The sequence below is a fragment of the Lutra lutra genome, chromosome 2 (genome assembly GCF_902655055.1).
Source record: "Lutra lutra chromosome 2, mLutLut1.2, whole genome shotgun sequence".
Lineage (NCBI taxonomy): Eukaryota > Metazoa > Chordata > Mammalia > Carnivora > Mustelidae > Lutra > Lutra lutra.
The window spans coordinates 73922029-73940743 of record NC_062279.1 but is presented as its reverse complement, the minus strand read 5'-3'; the positions used below and the strand labels follow the sequence as shown (position 1 = coordinate 73940743).

At 38.4% G+C, this 18715-nt stretch overlaps 1 protein-coding gene across 1 annotated transcript in view; it reads left to right on the top strand.

Moving 5' to 3' along the window:
• CPE (carboxypeptidase E) overlaps positions 1-18715 on the top strand; it is a 114032-nt gene that overhangs the window by 76928 nt on the left and 18389 nt on the right. Inside the window, exons 2-5 of the mRNA XM_047717736.1 lie at positions 1-197; positions 1752-1919; positions 15346-15463; positions 17550-17732. Coding sequence (XP_047573692.1) covers positions 1-197; positions 1752-1919; positions 15346-15463; positions 17550-17732 — 666 coding nt within the window. The remainder of the gene's footprint in view (positions 198-1751; positions 1920-15345; positions 15464-17549; positions 17733-18715) is intronic.

The following is an 18715-nucleotide window of genomic DNA, read 5'->3' as shown; positions in this document are numbered from 1 at the left end:
GTGAGCCTGAATTTAAATACATTGGGAATATGCATGGCAATGAGGCTGTTGGACGGGAACTGCTCATTTTTCTGGCCCAATACCTGTGCAACGAGTACCAAAAGGGCAATGAGACAATTGTGAAGCTGATCCACAGCACTCGTATCCACATCATGCCTTCCCTCAACCCGGACGGCTTTGAGAAGGCTGCCTCTCAGGTGAGTTCCAGCCAGCCCAGAGCAGGGAACACCCTCTTCACTCTGTGTTGGAACATGTGTGCTTGTCTGTAAGTAATGCTGCACTCATATCAATCTTATGGACAAGGCCTGGGAGGATATAAGTGATAGGCTATTCACCTTGCTGCTAAGAAAAAAGTTCAGAATTTACCCACGTTTGTGACTAGGTAAATTTCCTACTGAAAAGCTGAAAGAAGGACTACTGCCAAGTGTTGAAGAGTAATGCTATAGCTGTCTTTGAATGAGATGATGTCATAGCGCCCTCTACTGACAGCAAGGAAGAAAAATTTTGGCCGGATCAATGTTGCATGGGTGTTTAAATCTTGTCTATGTACGATCAGTAAAGTTTAAAAAAAAAAAGGTAGAAAGAAAACAAAATAAAAAAAAAAACCCGCCACCAACAAAATCCTCTCCTACCTCTAAAATGAAATGCATACATTTTAACTGTTAGAGAAGCTGGAAAGTAATGACACTTTAAGAGAAGATTAATGCTGTGTGTTCCCTTTTTGTTTGCACAGGCATGGAGAACATTAGTTGTTTTCTACAGCATGAAGTGATTTTCTTATTTTATGGGAGTATTATGTTTATCTATAGTTAGGAAGTTGATTTTTACCTTAAAAATAAAACATCCAGTGATGTGACAGTTTGACATTGTAAGGAACCCAAACAGGATTTCTGTAAATAACACTGATAAAATTTCTAAACTTAGAAAAATTCTAATAACATAGAAAATTAAATTGTTTACTATTTTAAGGTGATATTCTGATCCGTAAGATCAAGGACAAAAATTATCATTGTTATTTTCTGTAGTAGATTTTTATTCCTTGGAGTCTAAAGGGTCTGAGCTTATATAACTTCAAGAATATGGGAATTAGCTCTATATCATAGATTATGTAAAATTTAATAGTAAAACAAGAAAATATGCATTATGGAATGTAGCTAAATGTCTTGGAAATCTAGGTTATACCATTACTGAAATGAAGGATTTAAAATTGAACAGAAATTTCTCAACTAACAAAGCTCTTGAACTTTGTTCTAGAGCTCATATTTTTTCATAAAGACTGTAAGAGGGAGGTATCTTACTAATATGTACATAATTCATGTTAAACTCATTCTAAACCTCCAATCTTCTTTAGTAATTTATTCTTTTGAATATTTAAAAAATAGATTCCTGTGATTTACATAGCCAATGAATATTTCACTTAAACCCAACTATAGACTGGCATGCTTTGAAAGGCATCATCTATTACTGATATATATAGATCTTTTTTGTAGTTTGATGATAATTATCTTTCAAATATAATTATTATTAAAATTCCAGATATTATTCATTGAAAATATTTTTAAAATTACCATAACAAATACTTTAAGCCTGATACCTTCATGTGTTTGTCAGTAAGAGTGAAAATTCAGTTTTGAGAGGATATTATTAAAATAAATGAGTAATTCTAATTTTAAAATTTATTAATGAAGACCTTAACTAGATAGTAACAACAATAATAAATAACTTATTATTTTTCTTCTTGATTTTTTTAGCCTGGTGAACTCAAGGACTGGTTTGTGGGTCGCAGCAATGCCCAAGGAATAGATCTGAATCGGAACTTTCCAGACCTGGATAGGATAGTTTATGTTAATGAGAAAGAAGGTGGTCCAAATAATCATCTGTTGAAAAATCTGAAGAAGATTGTGGATCAAAACACAAAGGTAGGGAAAATACATTGTTTTCTTGGGTTCTATCCTCTAGCCTAAGGAAGTCTGTTCTAATATCTTCATCATAATGGAGGACATAGCAGTAATGTTAAGCTTGTGTGGGATAGTTAGCTCGCACCTAGAAAGTCATGGCTGGACACCCTGGAATTGGGCAGGGGGTGTCGAGAGAACGGGAGGAGGGGGAGAGGATAGGAGGAAGGAACCTAGTTGTGTCTTTAAATGTCTTCATGGCCCTTTCAGAGGACCTGTATCAGCACATCACAGCATTTCACATTGTTGATTTTTTCTTCTTTTCTAGAACCATCTCTTTCTTTGCTTTGCACAATTCTACTTTCTCTTGCTCCTTCTACTGCCTTTCCAGTTACTGCTCAGCTTCTTTCCCTGCTTTCCCTACCTTGGCTAAGTGCTGGCCTTCAAGATGCCATCTGCTACCCTTATCTCTTTCTCTACAGATCCATCTCTCCAGCTTCCGATCTCCTGTGGAGTTCTTTCTCTATTTTACTTGCTCACTGAGTCTCTTCATCTGGCAACATGCAGGGCCTCAAAACCAAACATTTTCCGTAAAAAACCAGTGTTTTCTCTTACTCTATGATCAAAGCCTTGGTTTTTCCATTACTGTCATCACCACCAGCAATCAGTTGGAGGATCTCAGTGATCTGAGGGCCCTAAAGCTTCTTCAGTCTCTCCTCTTCTGCAAACTCATCCCACTGCTTGGTTCAGGCCCCCACTGTCTCTTGCTGATGAGTACAAGCAGTCCCCTCTTCTTGTTTTGGGTTCAGCCTCTCCCAACTCTGTTCAATCATCTCGAATCCCTTTAGAGTGATCTTCCTGCACAAATTATTGCTCCGTTGCTTAAAAAAACCTTGCCAGTTCTCTACTGCCCAGAGGATAAAGTGAAAACTCAGTATGTCAGAATTATGTGATGGTTTAGTCGTCTGGAGACTCTGGGGGCAGGCTGGCTCCATATTTGCTACCTGAGTTTTAGAAAGTTATTTAACCACTGTGTGCTTCTGCTTCTTCTACTGCAGTATGGAGATGATAATAGTATCTACCCCCTTGGGTGGTTATAAGGCTTGAGTGAGTTAATATATATAAAGTGAAGTCAGGACCTACAACTATTATTACCATTTTGGCAAAATTGCTCAGGACTCTGTGTTATGTACCTTAGAGTTAGATGGGTGCATTGACATATCCACTAAACATTTCATGCCCCTTCAAACCAATATTGTTTGAACACTGTTTTCAATTACTTGGAGAGATCTAGAGCCATCATGGAGGAAAGGTGGAGAAGAACTGCTGTTGGCAGCTCTCCATTCCTCTTCTGTGTTTCCAGGCAATTCTGCTCTGGTTCATCAACTCCTTTTTGTACCTTTCCAAGTGAGGACGTGGAAAGTACAATTTCTCCATTTTATTATAGTGGCAAGGCCATTCAAGTTTCCCTTGGCCGCTGGCAGCTGCTGGCTGACCCACTCCTTAATCTGGCTCTGATAGTCCATGGACTCCAGTCCACCAACTCCTTTTTGCTCCCTAAGCAAAGCATTTTCTAGTAATTTTATGCCTTCATATGTGTTGTTCCAACCATCTAGAATGTTCTTCCCTTTCCTTCCATGTCATCTCCTCTGTGAAGCCTTCTGCTCTTCCAGACAGATCCTGTTAAGCTTCCCTTCCATTCTTTAAGAATATTTCCAGTCTGGTGCTTATAGCTATATAGAACTGTATTTATTATTATTTCTATAGCTATTTTCCCTTTTAGTTCTAGATTTCAGTTTTTTGGTTGCAAGAATTATGGTTTATATTTGAGTCTGACACATAGTAGGCTGAAAACCTGTTATGAGTGAATGCAATCCAGCCTGGCAAGCAAGTCACAGTATCTGAAAATCTACAGCTGGAGTTCCAGACAAGCATTCATCATGCAGTTGGGGACTAGATAGAGGATCCAGGAGATAGGGAGGGTCCTGGATTATCGGTGTAAGGTTCCTATAACTTTCCTGCCTATATTTAGGATTCCTTCCAGAAACTTCGCCTAAGCCTACAAGTGGAAACTGGTCTCAGAAAAGGGCTGCCAGGGGTTGAGGATTCTAGTAGAACCTGATTAGTGAGTGAATTAAACATTTCTGCTTCTGAGTCATAGATACATTTCTGCTTCTGATACATAGATACATTTCTCAGCCTCTGGTGCAATTTTCTTGGATGAAGGGAGAGCTGGAAGGACAGAAGACGGTCTTTTTTTCTTTTTTTTTCTTAACCAGAGGTAAAAAGAGGGCAGTCCTATGTGATAAGCTGTGAGGGATAAGGCAGAAATGAAAAACCACTGTGGAAGCCCAGTGCTGATATCAGTGGGCAGGCTCTCCCCATTGCTTACATTAAGCTGCCTATGCTTCTCCATTAAATCCAAGAAATGGGACAAATAATGCCTGCTACCTTGCATAGAAGAATCTATGGAATAAACTCATGTCCATAGGACATCTGATGGGTAGCCTTTGCGCAGTGCCATACACTTTCCATCTGCACCACTTTCTTCTTCCCCAACAGAACCTGTGTAATATTTGTAGAACCGTGGTGTTAGGTGTTTTCTTATTTCTAGGGCAAGCAATACTTATTTAAAAGATATATGCTGGTGGTGGGTATTAGGGAGGGCACGTATTGCATGGAGCACTGGTGTGGTACATAAACAGTGAATCTTGGAACACTGAAAAAAATAAAATTAAAAAAGACATATGCTCATGGTACTTAAAAAAATTAGAACTTTTTTTTTTTAAAAAGATTTTATTTATTTATTTGACAGAGAGAAATCACAAGTAGGCAGAGAGGCAGGCAGAGAGAGAGGAGGAAGCAGGCTCCCTGCCGAGCAGAAAGCCCGATGCGGGGCTTGAACCCAGGACCTGGGATCATGACCTGAGCCGAAGGCAGTGGCTTAACCCACTGAGCCACCCAGGCGCCCCCAAAAAATTAGAACTTTTTTAGAGATCTATTTATTTATTTTAGAGAGAGAGAGTGTGCAAGTGAGCATGTGGGGGGTGGGCAAAGGGAGAAGGAGACAGAGAATCTCCATCAGACTCCCCACTGATCACAGAGCCTGAAGCAGGGCTCTATCCCAGTACCCTGAGATCATGACCTGAGCCAAAGTCAAGATTCCGGGGGCGCCTAAGTGGCTCAGTCATTAAGCATCTGCTTTGACTCAGGTCATGATCCCAGAGTCCTGGGATCGAGCCCTGCATAGGGCTTCCTGTTTAGCGGGGAACCTGCTTCTCCCTCTCCCACTCCCTGTCTTATTGTTTCTCTCAAATAAATAAAATAAATTAAAATAATAATAAAAATAATCTTTTAATTTTTAAAATTTTAATTTTTATTTAATTTTTAATCTTTAAAAATAATAATAATAAAAATAAAAAGATCAGGATTCTGCTGCTTAACCGACTGAGCCACCCATATGCCCCCCCAAATTAGAGCTTTAATTAGAGATATAAAAATATCTCAATGCCAATGCTTTTTCTGGGTTAAGGTAAACTAAAGAGAAATACATAAATATTTAAATTAAGTCTCTTTTCTGGAACAGAATCAAAGTTTGTTTACATTAGACTAAATCTTCAGTAAACCTGCATAATAATCCTGGAATGGTATTATTCATGTCTGGTTCATCTTCTCCTTTTTCCGTCTTTGTCATTAAGACTGAGACTGTGTTTAGGTGCTGCCCAGTAGGAGATATGTCGCAGGCATTTCGGGAATGTTATCACACATCTTGCTTTTTCTTGCTCCCCCTTCTCAGTTTCTATATCTCTTACTGTAGCTTCTATATTTGTTTTATTTTTATGGAGATACAATTGACATATAAAATACAATTAATTTCATATGTACAGCATAATGATTTGGTATTTGTATATATTGTGAAATGATCGCCATCTTAAGTGTAGTTACCATCAGTCACCATACATAGTTGTAATTTTTTTCTTGTGACAGAACATTTAAGGTCTACTCTCTTAGTAACTTCAAATATAGAATACAGTATTTTTAACTGTAGTCACCATGTTGTACATCACATCCCCATGACTTCTTTTATAACTGGAAGTATATACCTTTTGACCACCTTTACTTATTTCCCTCCCCATTGCCGCCCCTCCCCCCAACTGTCTCTGGCCACCACCAATCTGTCCTTAGAGTGGTTTTTAAAATTTCAAGCTTTGTAGGAATTTGGGGGTTAAAAATGCACACTTATGAATGCAGATTCAGGAAGTCTGGGGTGTGTACGCTGTGGGAATGGGCGATGAGAAGGCATCTGCATTTCTACCACGTGTTCCAGAGGCTTTCCTTCTTCTTCTGAACCTCTGAATAAAAGCTCTCCCTTGCTGTCCTGGAGTTTTTCCTGCTGTCTTTTCTCATCTGTTCTTGGGCTCCTTGGCCTGGTTATCTGGGCTCAGTACACGAGCCGGGGCCTGGATTGCTTGAAAATGGAGTCGATTAAAATGAATCAAACAACTTTATTAAACTTATGCTTGTGTTGTAAAGAAATGGAAATAAATATGGCTTTAATATATTTTAGGAGCCAAAGCCATCTAGTTATAGAAAATAAATTTAAGCTATATTTACAGTCTTTAAATGGAAATTTTAAAGATAGGTCATAGGAGCACCTGGGTGGCTCAGTGGGTTAAAACCTCTGCCTTCGGCTCAGGTCATGATCCCAGGGTCCTGGGATCGAGCCCCACATCGGGCTCTCTGCTCCGCGGGGAGCCTGCTTCCCCTTCTCTCTCTGCCTGCCTCTCTGCCTGCTTGTGATCTCTGTCTGTCAAATAAATAAAATATTAAAAAAAATAGGTCATAATTGGTTCTGGATTCTCTTGGGGCTCAATCTTAGAGATGTTCCAGAGGCTTCTCTATGGATTACTTAAATATATAATTACAGTACCCAGGGGATCTCAGCATTTAGTCAACCTAAGAAATTCTTTTAGTAGCTAGAGACAAACTGAATTTAATTTGTCAAATTGTGGAATTTACTTGCTTGCTTTTGAATATATCGGTAACATGTATATTAGGAAGTGTATATATAAGAATTAGCAGTAGGCTAAACCTAATAGCTGAATATGACTTCGTGTATTCAGGACTGGATCTTTGTTCCAAAAGAGTTTTTTAAAAAATGTTATATTACAAAATTATTATGCTATTAGGAACAAAAAGATAAAGTAAATATAGATGAGGAGAAAAAGAATGCATTATCCTATAGTCTTAAATGACCACCATTCACATCTTGGAATGTTTCCTTTAGAATTATTTTTTTAATGCATTATCAATCTATAAACATATGGGAGCATACCATGCACACTGTTCTAAACACTTTTAGGTGAATAATAAATCCAAAAGCACAGCCTGCCCCTGTAGGGCTTTGCCTCCTGAGCTCCCACTCAAATCAATCCTTTGCCCGAGGCAGTGCTTGCTTGCTTTCCCCCAAGCCTACCTGCCTCCTTTCTTTCTTTCTTTCTTTTTTTTTTTTAACTCCTTTCTTTTCCTCTTATCCAAAACCTACCTGATTTTTCCCCCAAGGCCTAGTGGAGTTCCACTTCCTTCCTAAAATCTTCCATGATCTTCCAAACCACAGAGATTTCTGTCTCTTCCAAACTCATCTAGATACTTGTCAGGACCTACCACTGGGTTTGAGTAAATAGGAGGAAAGAAGGGGATGTACAAGGAAGACGATTAGAAAGAAATGCAATACTACAAGGAAAAGTTTGAACAGAATATAAAAGAATGTATTAAACTCATTTCATATAATATTATTGCCATTTTTTTAGCAGTTGAGCCTAATAAATCATAAATTCATTACAAAGAAAAGCATATGCATTTTTTGGATTAAAGATGGTTTCTGATTAAATGTTCTGTATTAGTTATTTTAAGGTTGATTTAAATCAAAACTTAAGCTGGATTTAATTTAAATTAATTTGAATTCTAGAAACAAATTTAAGTATGTATAAGAATTTAGTATATCATAAGGGAGTTTTTCAGCTCATTGTGGAAAGAAAGGATAATTCAATAAATGAAATTGAGATAAATCCATCTCTCAAATATCAGCCTAGAGCAACATAAAATCTGTATATAGAAAGTATGAACTTACAAAAAGAAAACTTTGGTAAATATATAATTTTGGGAGGGAGATAGAACTTTCTAAATCCCTTATATAGAAAAATTGGCACATGGTGGCCACTTAATAGTTACTGAATGAATGAATAAAATACGAAAGCAAATGAGACCATAAAGAAAAGATCAGTAGATTTGACAACATAAATATATTAATATTTTGTATTTTAATTAGTATTGTTATTAAATTAAAAAAACTGAATTTGAAAGACAAATGACAAACTCAGAAAATATCTATAATATAGAGGGTTAGTGTTTTTACTAAGTAAGCAACCCTTGCGAATTAGCAAGAGATCAACATTTCAATAGAAAAATCAATTAAACCATGCATAAATATATCACCAAAGACTAAACATATATGGTTACTAAACATACAAAAATGATTCTAGTTTTATTGGTTAATCAAAGAATGCGCAAGTTATAAAAATTCTAATTTGTCATGTGTCAACGTGACAGATTTAATTAAACACAGAAAATGTTTAGTAAGTATTAGCTATTATTTTTTCATGATTAAGAATGATATATCCATATATTGGATACTATTCAGCCATTAACCTAGTAACTTAGAAGGCTATTTGACAGCATGAAAAAGTATTTGTTACCCATTATGAAATGAAAAAGGTTCTCATACAAATTATACATAAATTATCACATTTAAAAAATTACATTAGTACATTGGAAAAAGACTGAAAAAGATACATATAAATGTTAGCAGTTTGTATCTTTAGATGGTGCACTTATGGGTCACTTTAATCTTTCTTTTTGTTTGTCTCCTTTACATTTTCAACAATAGACATTTTTTATAGGAAGAATGAGATAAGCCAATCAAATAAATAATAAAAACAACATCATATTCTAAATCACACTTTTTCACGATTATAAGTTCCCTACATGAAAAATAGGATAGATTTGATACATTAGGGTATCAAACTATATACCAATATTGAAAAAAAATGGACTTTATAGTTTTTTTTTTTTTAATTTTATTTTTTATAAACATATATTTTTATCCCCAGGGGTATAGGTCTGCGAATCGCCAGGTTTACACACTTCACAGCACTCACCATAGCACATACCCTCCCCAATATCCATAACCCCACCCCCCCTCTCTCAACCCCCCTCCCCCCATCAACCCTCAGTTTGTTTTGTGAGATTAAGAGTCACTTATGGTTTGTCTCCCTCCCAATTCCATCTTGTTTCATTTACTCTTCTCCTACCCCCTCAACCCCCCATGTTGCATCTCCTCTCCCTCATATCAGGGAGATCATATGATAGTTGTCTTTCTCCGATTGACTTATTTTGCTAAGCATGATACCCTCTAGTTCCATCCACGTCATCGCAAATGGCAAGATTTCATTTCTTTTGATGGCTGCATAGTATTCCATTGTGTATATATACCACATCTTCTTTATCCATTCGTCTGTTGATGGACATCTAGGTTCTTTCCATAGTTTGGCTATTGTAGACATTGCTGCTATAAACATTCGGGTGCACGTGACCCTTCGGATCACTATGTTTGTATCTTTAGGGTAAATACCCAGCAGTGCAATTGCTGGGTCATAGGGTAGTTCTATTTTCAACATTTTGAGGAACCTCTATGCTGTTTTCCAGAGTGGTTGCACCAACTTGCATTCCCACCAACAGTGTAGGAGGGTTCCCCTTTCTCCGCATCCTCGCCAGCATCTGTCATTTCCTGACTTGTTAATTTTAGCCATTCTGACTGGTGTGAGGTGATATCTCATTGTGGTTTTGATTTGTATTTCCCTGATGCCGAGTGATATGGAGCACTTTTTCATGTGTCTGTTGGCCATCTGGATGTCTTCTTTGCAGAAATGTCTGTTCATGTCCTCTGCCCATTTCTTGATTGGATTATTTGTTCTTTGGGTGTTGAGTTTGCTAAGTTCTTTATAGATTTTGGACACTAGCCCTTTATCTGATATGTCATTTGCAAATATCTTCTCCCATTCTGTCAGTTGTCTTTTGGTTTTGTTCACTGTTTCCTTTGCTGTGCAAAAGCTTTTGATCTTGATAAAATCCCAATAGTTCATTTTTGCCCTTGCTTCCCTTTTGGCGAGAATTTTTGCATCTGTGTTCATCAAGGATATTGGTCTGTAGTTCTCTTTTTTGATGGGATCCTTGTCTGGTTATGGGATCAAGGTAATGCTGGCCTCATAAAATGAGTTTGGAAGTTTTCCTTCTATTTCTATTTTTTGGAACAGTTTCAGGAGAATAGGAATTAGTTCTTCTTTAAATGTTTGGTAGAATTCCCCCGGGAAGCCGTCTGGCCCTGGGCTTTTGTTTGTTTGGAGATTTTTTTTTTTAATTTATTTATTTGAGAGAGAGAGAGATCACAAGTAGGCAGGGAGGCAGGCAGAGAGAGAGGGGGAAGCAGGCTCCCCGCTGAGCAGAGAGCCCGATGCGGGACTCGATCCCAGGACCCTGAGATCATGACCCAGGCTGAAGGCAGAGGCTTAAACCACTGAGCCACCCAGGCACCCCCTGTTTGGAGATTTTTGATGACTGTTTCAATCTCCTTACTGGTTATGGGTCTGTTCAGGCTTTCTATTTCTTCCTGGTTCAGTTGTGGTAGTTTATATGTCTCTAGGAATGCATCCATTTCTTCCAGATTGTCAAATTTGTTGGCGTAGAGTTGCTCATAGTATGTTCTTATAATTGTCTGTATTTCTTTGGTGTCCGTTGTGATCTCTCCTCTTTCATTCATGATTTTATTTATTTGGGTCCTTTCTCTTTTCTTTTTGAGAAGTCTGGCCAGGGGTTTATCAATCTTATTAATTCTTTCAAAGAACCAGCTCCTAGTTTTGTTGATTTGTTCTATTGTTTTTTTGGTTTCTATTTCATTGATTTCTGCTCTTATCTTTATGATTTCTCTTCTCCTGCTGGGTTTAGGGTTTCTTTCTTGTTCTTTCTCCAGCTCCTTTAGGTGTACGGTTAGGTTGTGTACTTGAGACCTTTCTTGTTTCTTGAGAAAGGCTTGTACTGCTATATATTTTCCTCTCAGGACTGCCTTTGTTGTGTCCCACAGATTCTGAACCGTTGTGTTTTCATTATCATTTGTTTCCATAAATTTTTTCAATTCTTCTTTAATTTCCTGGTTGACCCATTCATTCTTTAGAAGGATGCTGTTTAGTCTCCATGTATTTGGGTTCTTTCCAAATTTCCTCTTGTTATTGAGTTCTAGCTTCAGAGCATTGTGGTCTGAAAATATGCAGGGAATGATCCCAATCTTTTGATACCGGTTGAGACTTGATTTAGGACCAAGAATGTGATCTATTCTGGAGAATGTTCCATGTGCACTAGAGAAGAATGTGTATTCTGTTGCTTTGGGATGAAATGTTCTGAATATATCTGTGGTGTCCATCTGGTCCAGTGTGTCATTTAAGGCCTTTATTTCCTTGTCTATCTTTTGCTTGGATGATCTGTCCATTTCAGTGAGGGGAGTGTTAAAATCCCCTACTATTATTGTATTATTGTTGATGTGTTTCTTTGATTTTGTTATTAATTGGTTTATATAGTTGGCTGCTCCCACGTTAGGGGCATAGATATTTAAAATTGTTAGATCTTCTTGTTGGACAGTTCCTTTGAGTATGATATAGTGTCCTTCCTCATCTCTTATTATAGTCTTTGGCTTAAAATCTAATTGATCTGATATAAGGATTGCCACTCCTGCTTTCTTCTGATGTCCATTAGCATGGTAAATTCTTTTCCACCCCCTCACTTTAAACCTGGAGGTGTGTTCAGGTTTAAGATGAGTTTCTTGTAGGCAACATATAGATGGGTTTTGTTTTTTTATCCATTCTGATACCCTGTGTCTTTTGATTGGGGCATTTAGCCCATTAACATTCAGGGTAAGTATTGAGAGATATGAATTTAGTGCCATTGTATTGCCTGTAAGGTGACTGTTATTGTATATTGTCTCTGTTTCTTTCTGATCTACTACTTTTAGGGTCTCTCTTTGCTTAGAGGACCCCTTTCAATATTTCCTGTAGAGCTGGTTTGGTATTTGCAAATTCTTTCAGTTTTTGTTTGTCCTGGAAGCTTTTAATCTCTCCTTCTATTTTCAATGATAGCCTAGCTGGATATAGTATTCTTGGCTGCATGTTTTTCTCATTTAGTACTCTGAATATATCCTGCCAGCTCTTTCTGGCCTGCCAGGTCTCTGTGGATAAGTCTGCTGCCAATCTAATATTTTTACCATTGTACATTACAGACTTCTTTTCCCGGGCTGCTTTCAGGATCTTTTCTTTGTCACTAAGACTTGTCAATTTTACTATTAGGTGACGGGGTGTGGACCTATTCTTATTGATTTTGAGGGGGGGTTCTCTGAACTTCCTGGATTTTGATGCTTGTTCCCTTTGCCATATTGGGGAAATTCTCTCCAATAATTCTCTCCAACATTCCTTCTGCTCCCCTCTCTGTTTCCTCTTCTTCTGGAATCCCAATTATTCTAATGTTGTTTCATCTTATGGTGTCACTTATCTCTCGAATTCTCCCCTCGTGGTCCAGTAGCTGTTTGTCCCTCTTTTGCTCAGCTTCTTTATTCTGTGTCATTTGGTATTCTATATCGCTAATTCTTTCTTCTGCCTCATTTATCCTAGCAGTGAGAGCCTCCATTTTTGATTGCACCTCATTAATAGCTTTTTTGATTTCAACTTGGTTAGATTTTAGTTCTTTTATTTCTCCAGAAAGGGTTTTTATATCTTCCGAGAGGGTTGCTTTAATATCTTCCATGCCTTTTTCAAGCCCGGGTAGAACCTTGAGAATCGTCATTCTGAACTCTATATCAGACATGTTACCAATGTCTGTGATTAGGTCTCTAGCCTTTGGTACTGCTTCTTGTTCTTTTTTTGTTGTGAATTTTTCTGCCTTGTCATTTTGTCCAGATAAGAGTATATGAAGGAGCAGGTAAAATACTAAAAGGGTGGCAACAACCCCAGGAAAATATGCTTTAGCCAAATCAGAAGAGATCCCAAATCGTGAGGGGGGAGAAAGGGGATAAAAAGGGGTTCAGAAAGAAAAAAAAAAAAAGAAACTATTAAAAAAAGAAAGCCGATAAAGAAAAAATATAAAAAGGAAAAAAATATATATATATTAGATAAACTATTTAAAAAAACGTTGAAAAAGAAAACGGTAAAAGTTAAAAAAATTTAGCAGAAGAAGAGAAAAAAAATTGAAAGAGAAAAGAAAAAAAATTGAAAAAGAAAAAAAAATTAAATTAACTGCAAGGCTAAAGAATCATGGGGAGAAAGCCATGAGTTCTGTGCTTTGCTTTCTTCTCCTCTGGAATTCCGCCGCTCTCCTTGGTATTGAAACTGCACTCCTTGGTAGGTGAACTTGGTCCTGGCTGGGTTTCTCGTTGATCTTCTGGGGGAGGGGCCTGTTGTAGTGATTCTCAAGCATCTTTGCCCCAGGCGGAGTTGCACCACCTTTACCAGGGGCCGGGCTGAGTAATCCGCTCGGGTTTGCTGGGTTTGCTTTCGGGAGCTTTTGTTCCCTGAGTGCTTTCCGTAGAGTTCTGGAAGACCGGAATGAAGATGGCGGCCTCCCGGTCTCCGGCCCGGAGGAGCCGAGAGCCCGGGGCCCCACTCCTCAGTGTACCCTTAGAGAACAGCGCCCAATTACTCCCGTCACCCTGGCCTCCGGCGGTGCTCCAAACTGACCGAGCCTGCGACCGGTTCAAGGTAACCCCGAGCTGAGAGCTCACTCCTCGGCTCTGTCTCTGTAGCCGGCTTCCCTGTTCTAATACCTGTAAGCTCTGCGACACTCAGACACCCCCGATCCTTCTGTGACCCTGTGGGACCTGAGGCCACGCTGACCCGCCTGGGCTTCACCCCAGTTAAGCCTCTGGAGCGATGTCCCTCAGCGGAACAGACTTTTAAAAGTCCTGATTTTGTGCTCCTTTGCTCCGCCGCTCGCCGGGGGCCGGCCCCTCCCCCCGCGGTCTATCTTCCAGTCGCTTTGGATTCACTTCTCCGCCAGTCCTACCTTTCAGATAGTGGTTGATTTTCTGTTTCTAGAATTGCTGTTCTTCTTCTCTTCAATCTCCCGTTGGATTTGTAGGTGTTTGCAATCTTTAGATAAGCTATTTAGCTGATCTCCCGCTACCCGAAGTAGTCTCAGCCTGCTACTTCTCCGCCATCTTGACTCCTCACTCCGGACTTTATAGTTTTATAGGCTGGATTTGAGTTCTCAGTTGTGTGAACTTGGAAATGTTATTAACATGGTGAATTCCTAGATTCTTCCCTGTGAAAGGGGCATGAAGTCTTTGCCTATCCAATGGAGATATTGTGAAGCTCACAACTGAAACTGAACAGGGATACAGAAATACAAGATCTTGTAACCATCACACCCTTCTGCTGCTATTAGATTTTCCACCCCAAAGAAGAATATAGATCACAGCTCCAGGAATTTTTTTTTTTTTTTTTTTTCAAATCAACCAAGTACTTGGGAGATTAAGAGTCTTTCTAGTTACTATTAAAACCTCATCATATGAATCACATGTCTGGCTCCAGATGGATTCTTTAGTATAAATTTCTTTCCTCTTTTGTTTTGCTACCAGGATATGAGGTGCTGTGAGTCATTAAATTAAGGCAAAATGAATTTCTGAAACTTTTTTGCCTTTGTTTAAGATGGTTTTCCCAAAGTAAGGTGTTATTTTACAGTGAGTTTTGAAAGAGACCCAATTTAATATTTTTTTGTAGGGACAATGTTAGAGGTACTTGGGAGGGAATTGGAAAAATAGTAAGCCATAAAAGAAGATAATAAATAATAATAATTAGTAACAAAAGAAATAAAATCTGTCATACATTTCTAGAACTCAACCACTGTGGAGAAAGAACATTGTTCTTCAGTCCAACTATTTTCTTTTCTCTTTGTCTTACTCTTAGCTGTTATTAACAAAGATCAGATGGAAGTGTCCCAGAATCTGTAAGTGATTTGCATGATGGTTTTTAAGTTTCAAAGAGAAAAAAGCTAAAATAAAAAAAAAGAGAGAGAGAGAGAGAGAGAGAGAGAAAATCTGGCAGCTCACAAAAGTAAAACATTTAAGGAAATTCAAACACTATTGAAATATGTGTTATTATAAGTGAGAAAGATAGAGATGGAAATGCTGCTCTTCCTGGAAACTTTTTTATTTTTATGACAACAACCACAAAGCGCTTGAAAGAAGACCTATGACCAGCTTTCGATTATTGTTGTTTCTTTTCTGTCTTTCCTGACGAGCGCTCCCACCAGTGATAACCAAGTGTATAACCTTTCTACTCTCTAATCTTTAATACAGCTCGCTCCTGAGACCAAGGCCGTTATTCACTGGATTATGGATATTCCTTTTGTGCTCTCGGCCAATCTCCACGGAGGAGACCTTGTGGCCAATTACCCCTATGACGAGACGAGGACTGGTAGGTGTCCTTCCTGTTTCTCTAATGGTTCAAGGTTTATAATTGCTTTGTAATGGTTTATAGGATGATTTCTATAATGCTCTTTTAAGGAACTGGCCATTAAATGATTTAGCTTGGAGAAGGATGTAAGTTCATTTCATGTGGCATTGGTTATTATAAATATTATATATGTATATATAAATATTATAATAATAATATTTGGCAGAAAAAGACTATAACTTTTTAATAAGTTTAGTGGACGAGGAATATGATCGTGATGGAATGCAAGAGAAAGGGAGAAAACAGAGGTCATGAAGTTGGTCACTCGTGAACCCAGGTAGAATCAAGAAATAATGGAAATTATGCAGTTTGTGTACAAGAGGGCTTAAAAATGAAAGTGGTCTTTTTGGAGCTTGATCAGGGCCTGTGTGGTCTCTCCGTGTCTTACCGTGCACTCCTGCTTTTGCATTTGGGACCCTTTCTAGTGGTGTCAGGGAGAGGAACTGGTGCTTTGACTTTCTTGAACTAGTTTTAGTTAAATTTCAGGCACAGCAAGCTTCAGCCAGATAGTTATTTTCAACTTACTTTTTGTTGCTACAGTGAATTTCCCACTTTGGATGGGTTCTCAGGGGCCTTTGAAGAATTCGTTCTTTGCAAGCACATGATGATAATTTTAGATATTGGAAATTTGAGCCTTGAAGAAAGTCTTTGGTGCAACATCATTAAAATTTAGAGATTTTGTAGCTTGTCAATAGCTAGGAAATTTAAAAACCTGGCATATTTTATCATATCTGAAGAAGACTACAGTGTATCAAAATATATATAATTTCTTTCCATATTACACATGGGAGATTTTTTTTAAAGATTTTATTTATTTATTTGACAGATCACAAGCAGGAAGAACAGTAGGCAGAGAGAGGGGGAGGCAGGCTCTCCGCTGAGCAGAAAGCCTAATGTGGGGCTCAATCCCAGGACCCTGAGATCGTGACCTGAGCCGAAGGAAGGCAGAGGCTTAACCCACTGAGCCACCCAGGCACCCCTGGGAGATTTTTTTTAAACCTTAAAACTTGAATACCAAAAAGTATGTGTGAAAATGATGCATGGTGGCTATGGGGTTACATTTTTTATTTTTTTTATTTTTTTTTTTAAGATTTTATTTATTTATTTGACAGACAGAGATCACAAGTAGGCAGAGAGGAAGAAAGGGGGTGGGAAGCAGGCTCCCTGCTGAGCAAAGAGCCCAATGCGGGGCTCGATCCCAGGACCCTGAGATCATGACCTGAGCTGAAGGCAGAGGCTTAACCCACTGAGCCACCCAGGTGCCCACATTTTTTATTTTTTTACTTTATTTTTATTTTATTATTATTTTTTAAAAGATTTTATTTATTTATTTGAGAGAGAGAGAGCATGTGTGAGCATGAGCAGAGTGAGAAGCAGACTCCCAGTTGAGCAGGGAAGCCCCACCCCGGGGCTCAATTCCAGGACCCCCTGGGATCATGGCCTGAGCAGAAGGCAGCCGCTTAACTGACTGAGCCTCCCAGGCACCCAGAAGTCACATTTTTTAAAATTAAAAATTTTGACAATGGAAATCTCCTTTCTGTTTTCTCAGGTCTAGTTTACGATGAACTTTCACCTTTTCTCGTGAAGCTTTCAGATACTAAGTAGGATGTCCCATTCTACCCAATTTCTACATTGTGGTGTGGAACGGAATCATATATCACTTAAATACTAAATGTAATTGTTGAGCACTTAGACCATCACTTATTTCCCATTGTGATGTTGCTTAAAAGAAAAAAAAAAAAACCCAGCAAGAGGGTGCCTGGGTGGCTCAGTCAGTTCAGTGTCTACTTTCTGCTCAGGGTCATGATCGCAAATCCTGGGCTGGAGTCCTGCATGGGGCTCCCTGCTCAGCGGGGAGTCTGCTTCTCCTTCTCCCTCTGCTGCTCTCTCTCTCAATCCGTCAAATAATTAAATAAATAAATAAATAAATAAATTCTTCTAGAAAAAAAATATATCAGCAAGAGACGACACTGAATCACTCTTTGGAAAACATGCAGAGCTCTTTGGTCTATATTGATTTCTTTAATCCTGTGGGTTTATTTTCTAGGTAGTGCTCATGAATATAGCTCCTGCCCAGATGATGCCATTTTCCAAAGCTTGGCTCGGGCATACTCCTCTTTTAACCCACCCATGTCTGACCCCAATCGGCCACCGTGTCGCAAGAACGATGATGACAGCAGCTTCATAGATGGAACAACCAATGGTGCTGCTTGGTACAGTGTTCCTGGCGGTGAGTGTCCGTTTCACCTTGTGCTTCGGAGGTAGTGAATTATTTATAATTACCATTTAGATGTGGAGAGCTTTCAGTCCTCAGACATTAAGAAATAGATGGAACCTATAGTTCACCCATTAAAATTAGTTTTCTGAATAAATGGTTGCTATGTGTAGTTTTGTTTTTGTTGATTTTTAAAAATCAAGATGCTAATTGAAAACGTAAGAATGAACTAAAGATGTCCATGGGGAAAATATAGATTGAGTATTGTGAAATACCCTACTTTTCAAATTCTGGCCTTAGGGAATAAGAGCTTCCTTGTTATATGTTAGTTAAGCTTTTAGGCAGAAGAATATATTGGAGAGCAGTGTATCTTCATCCATATACCTTTTATTTTTCTTTTAAATGATGGGATAATGGGGACTGTTTAATGTGGAATATTAGTTGATATTCACTACTGTAATAAGCACTGTTAGATCATGAAGATCTTTACCTTTTACGGGGTCTGAAAAGGGAAAAGGCAGCACAGCCACTGGAGGAAGCCATTTTCTAGGCAACCAGGGCAGCAGTCCTGGCTCCCTTTGCCCAAGTAGACTTCATAGAACTCTTATTTTCATGGCTAGCTGGACCACCAACAGTTATGTAACACTCACTCTACCCAGTATGAAGAATGAAATGTAAAGATAACTGATTTTTTTTTTCCCTCTTTGCCCAAGAATGATTTTCTCTGACCCACCTGGAAATGCTAGAGAATTAGGGCAGTAGCAGCACTAGTGAATTATAGGGTTTGGGTTTGCTTATTATGCTTCTTTTATTGAATTATGCCTGGAGAAAAACAGTTTTCCTGATATTTTTCTTTCTGATATATGTTTGTTCTGTTTTGATTTATATTTCGCATCAGACCAGATCAGAATCAGCACTTTTTTTCCCCCCTATAGCCTGAGAAATAAAGTCAGATTTAGGAGTTAGACTATGTTAAATGCATCATACATCAGATGGGA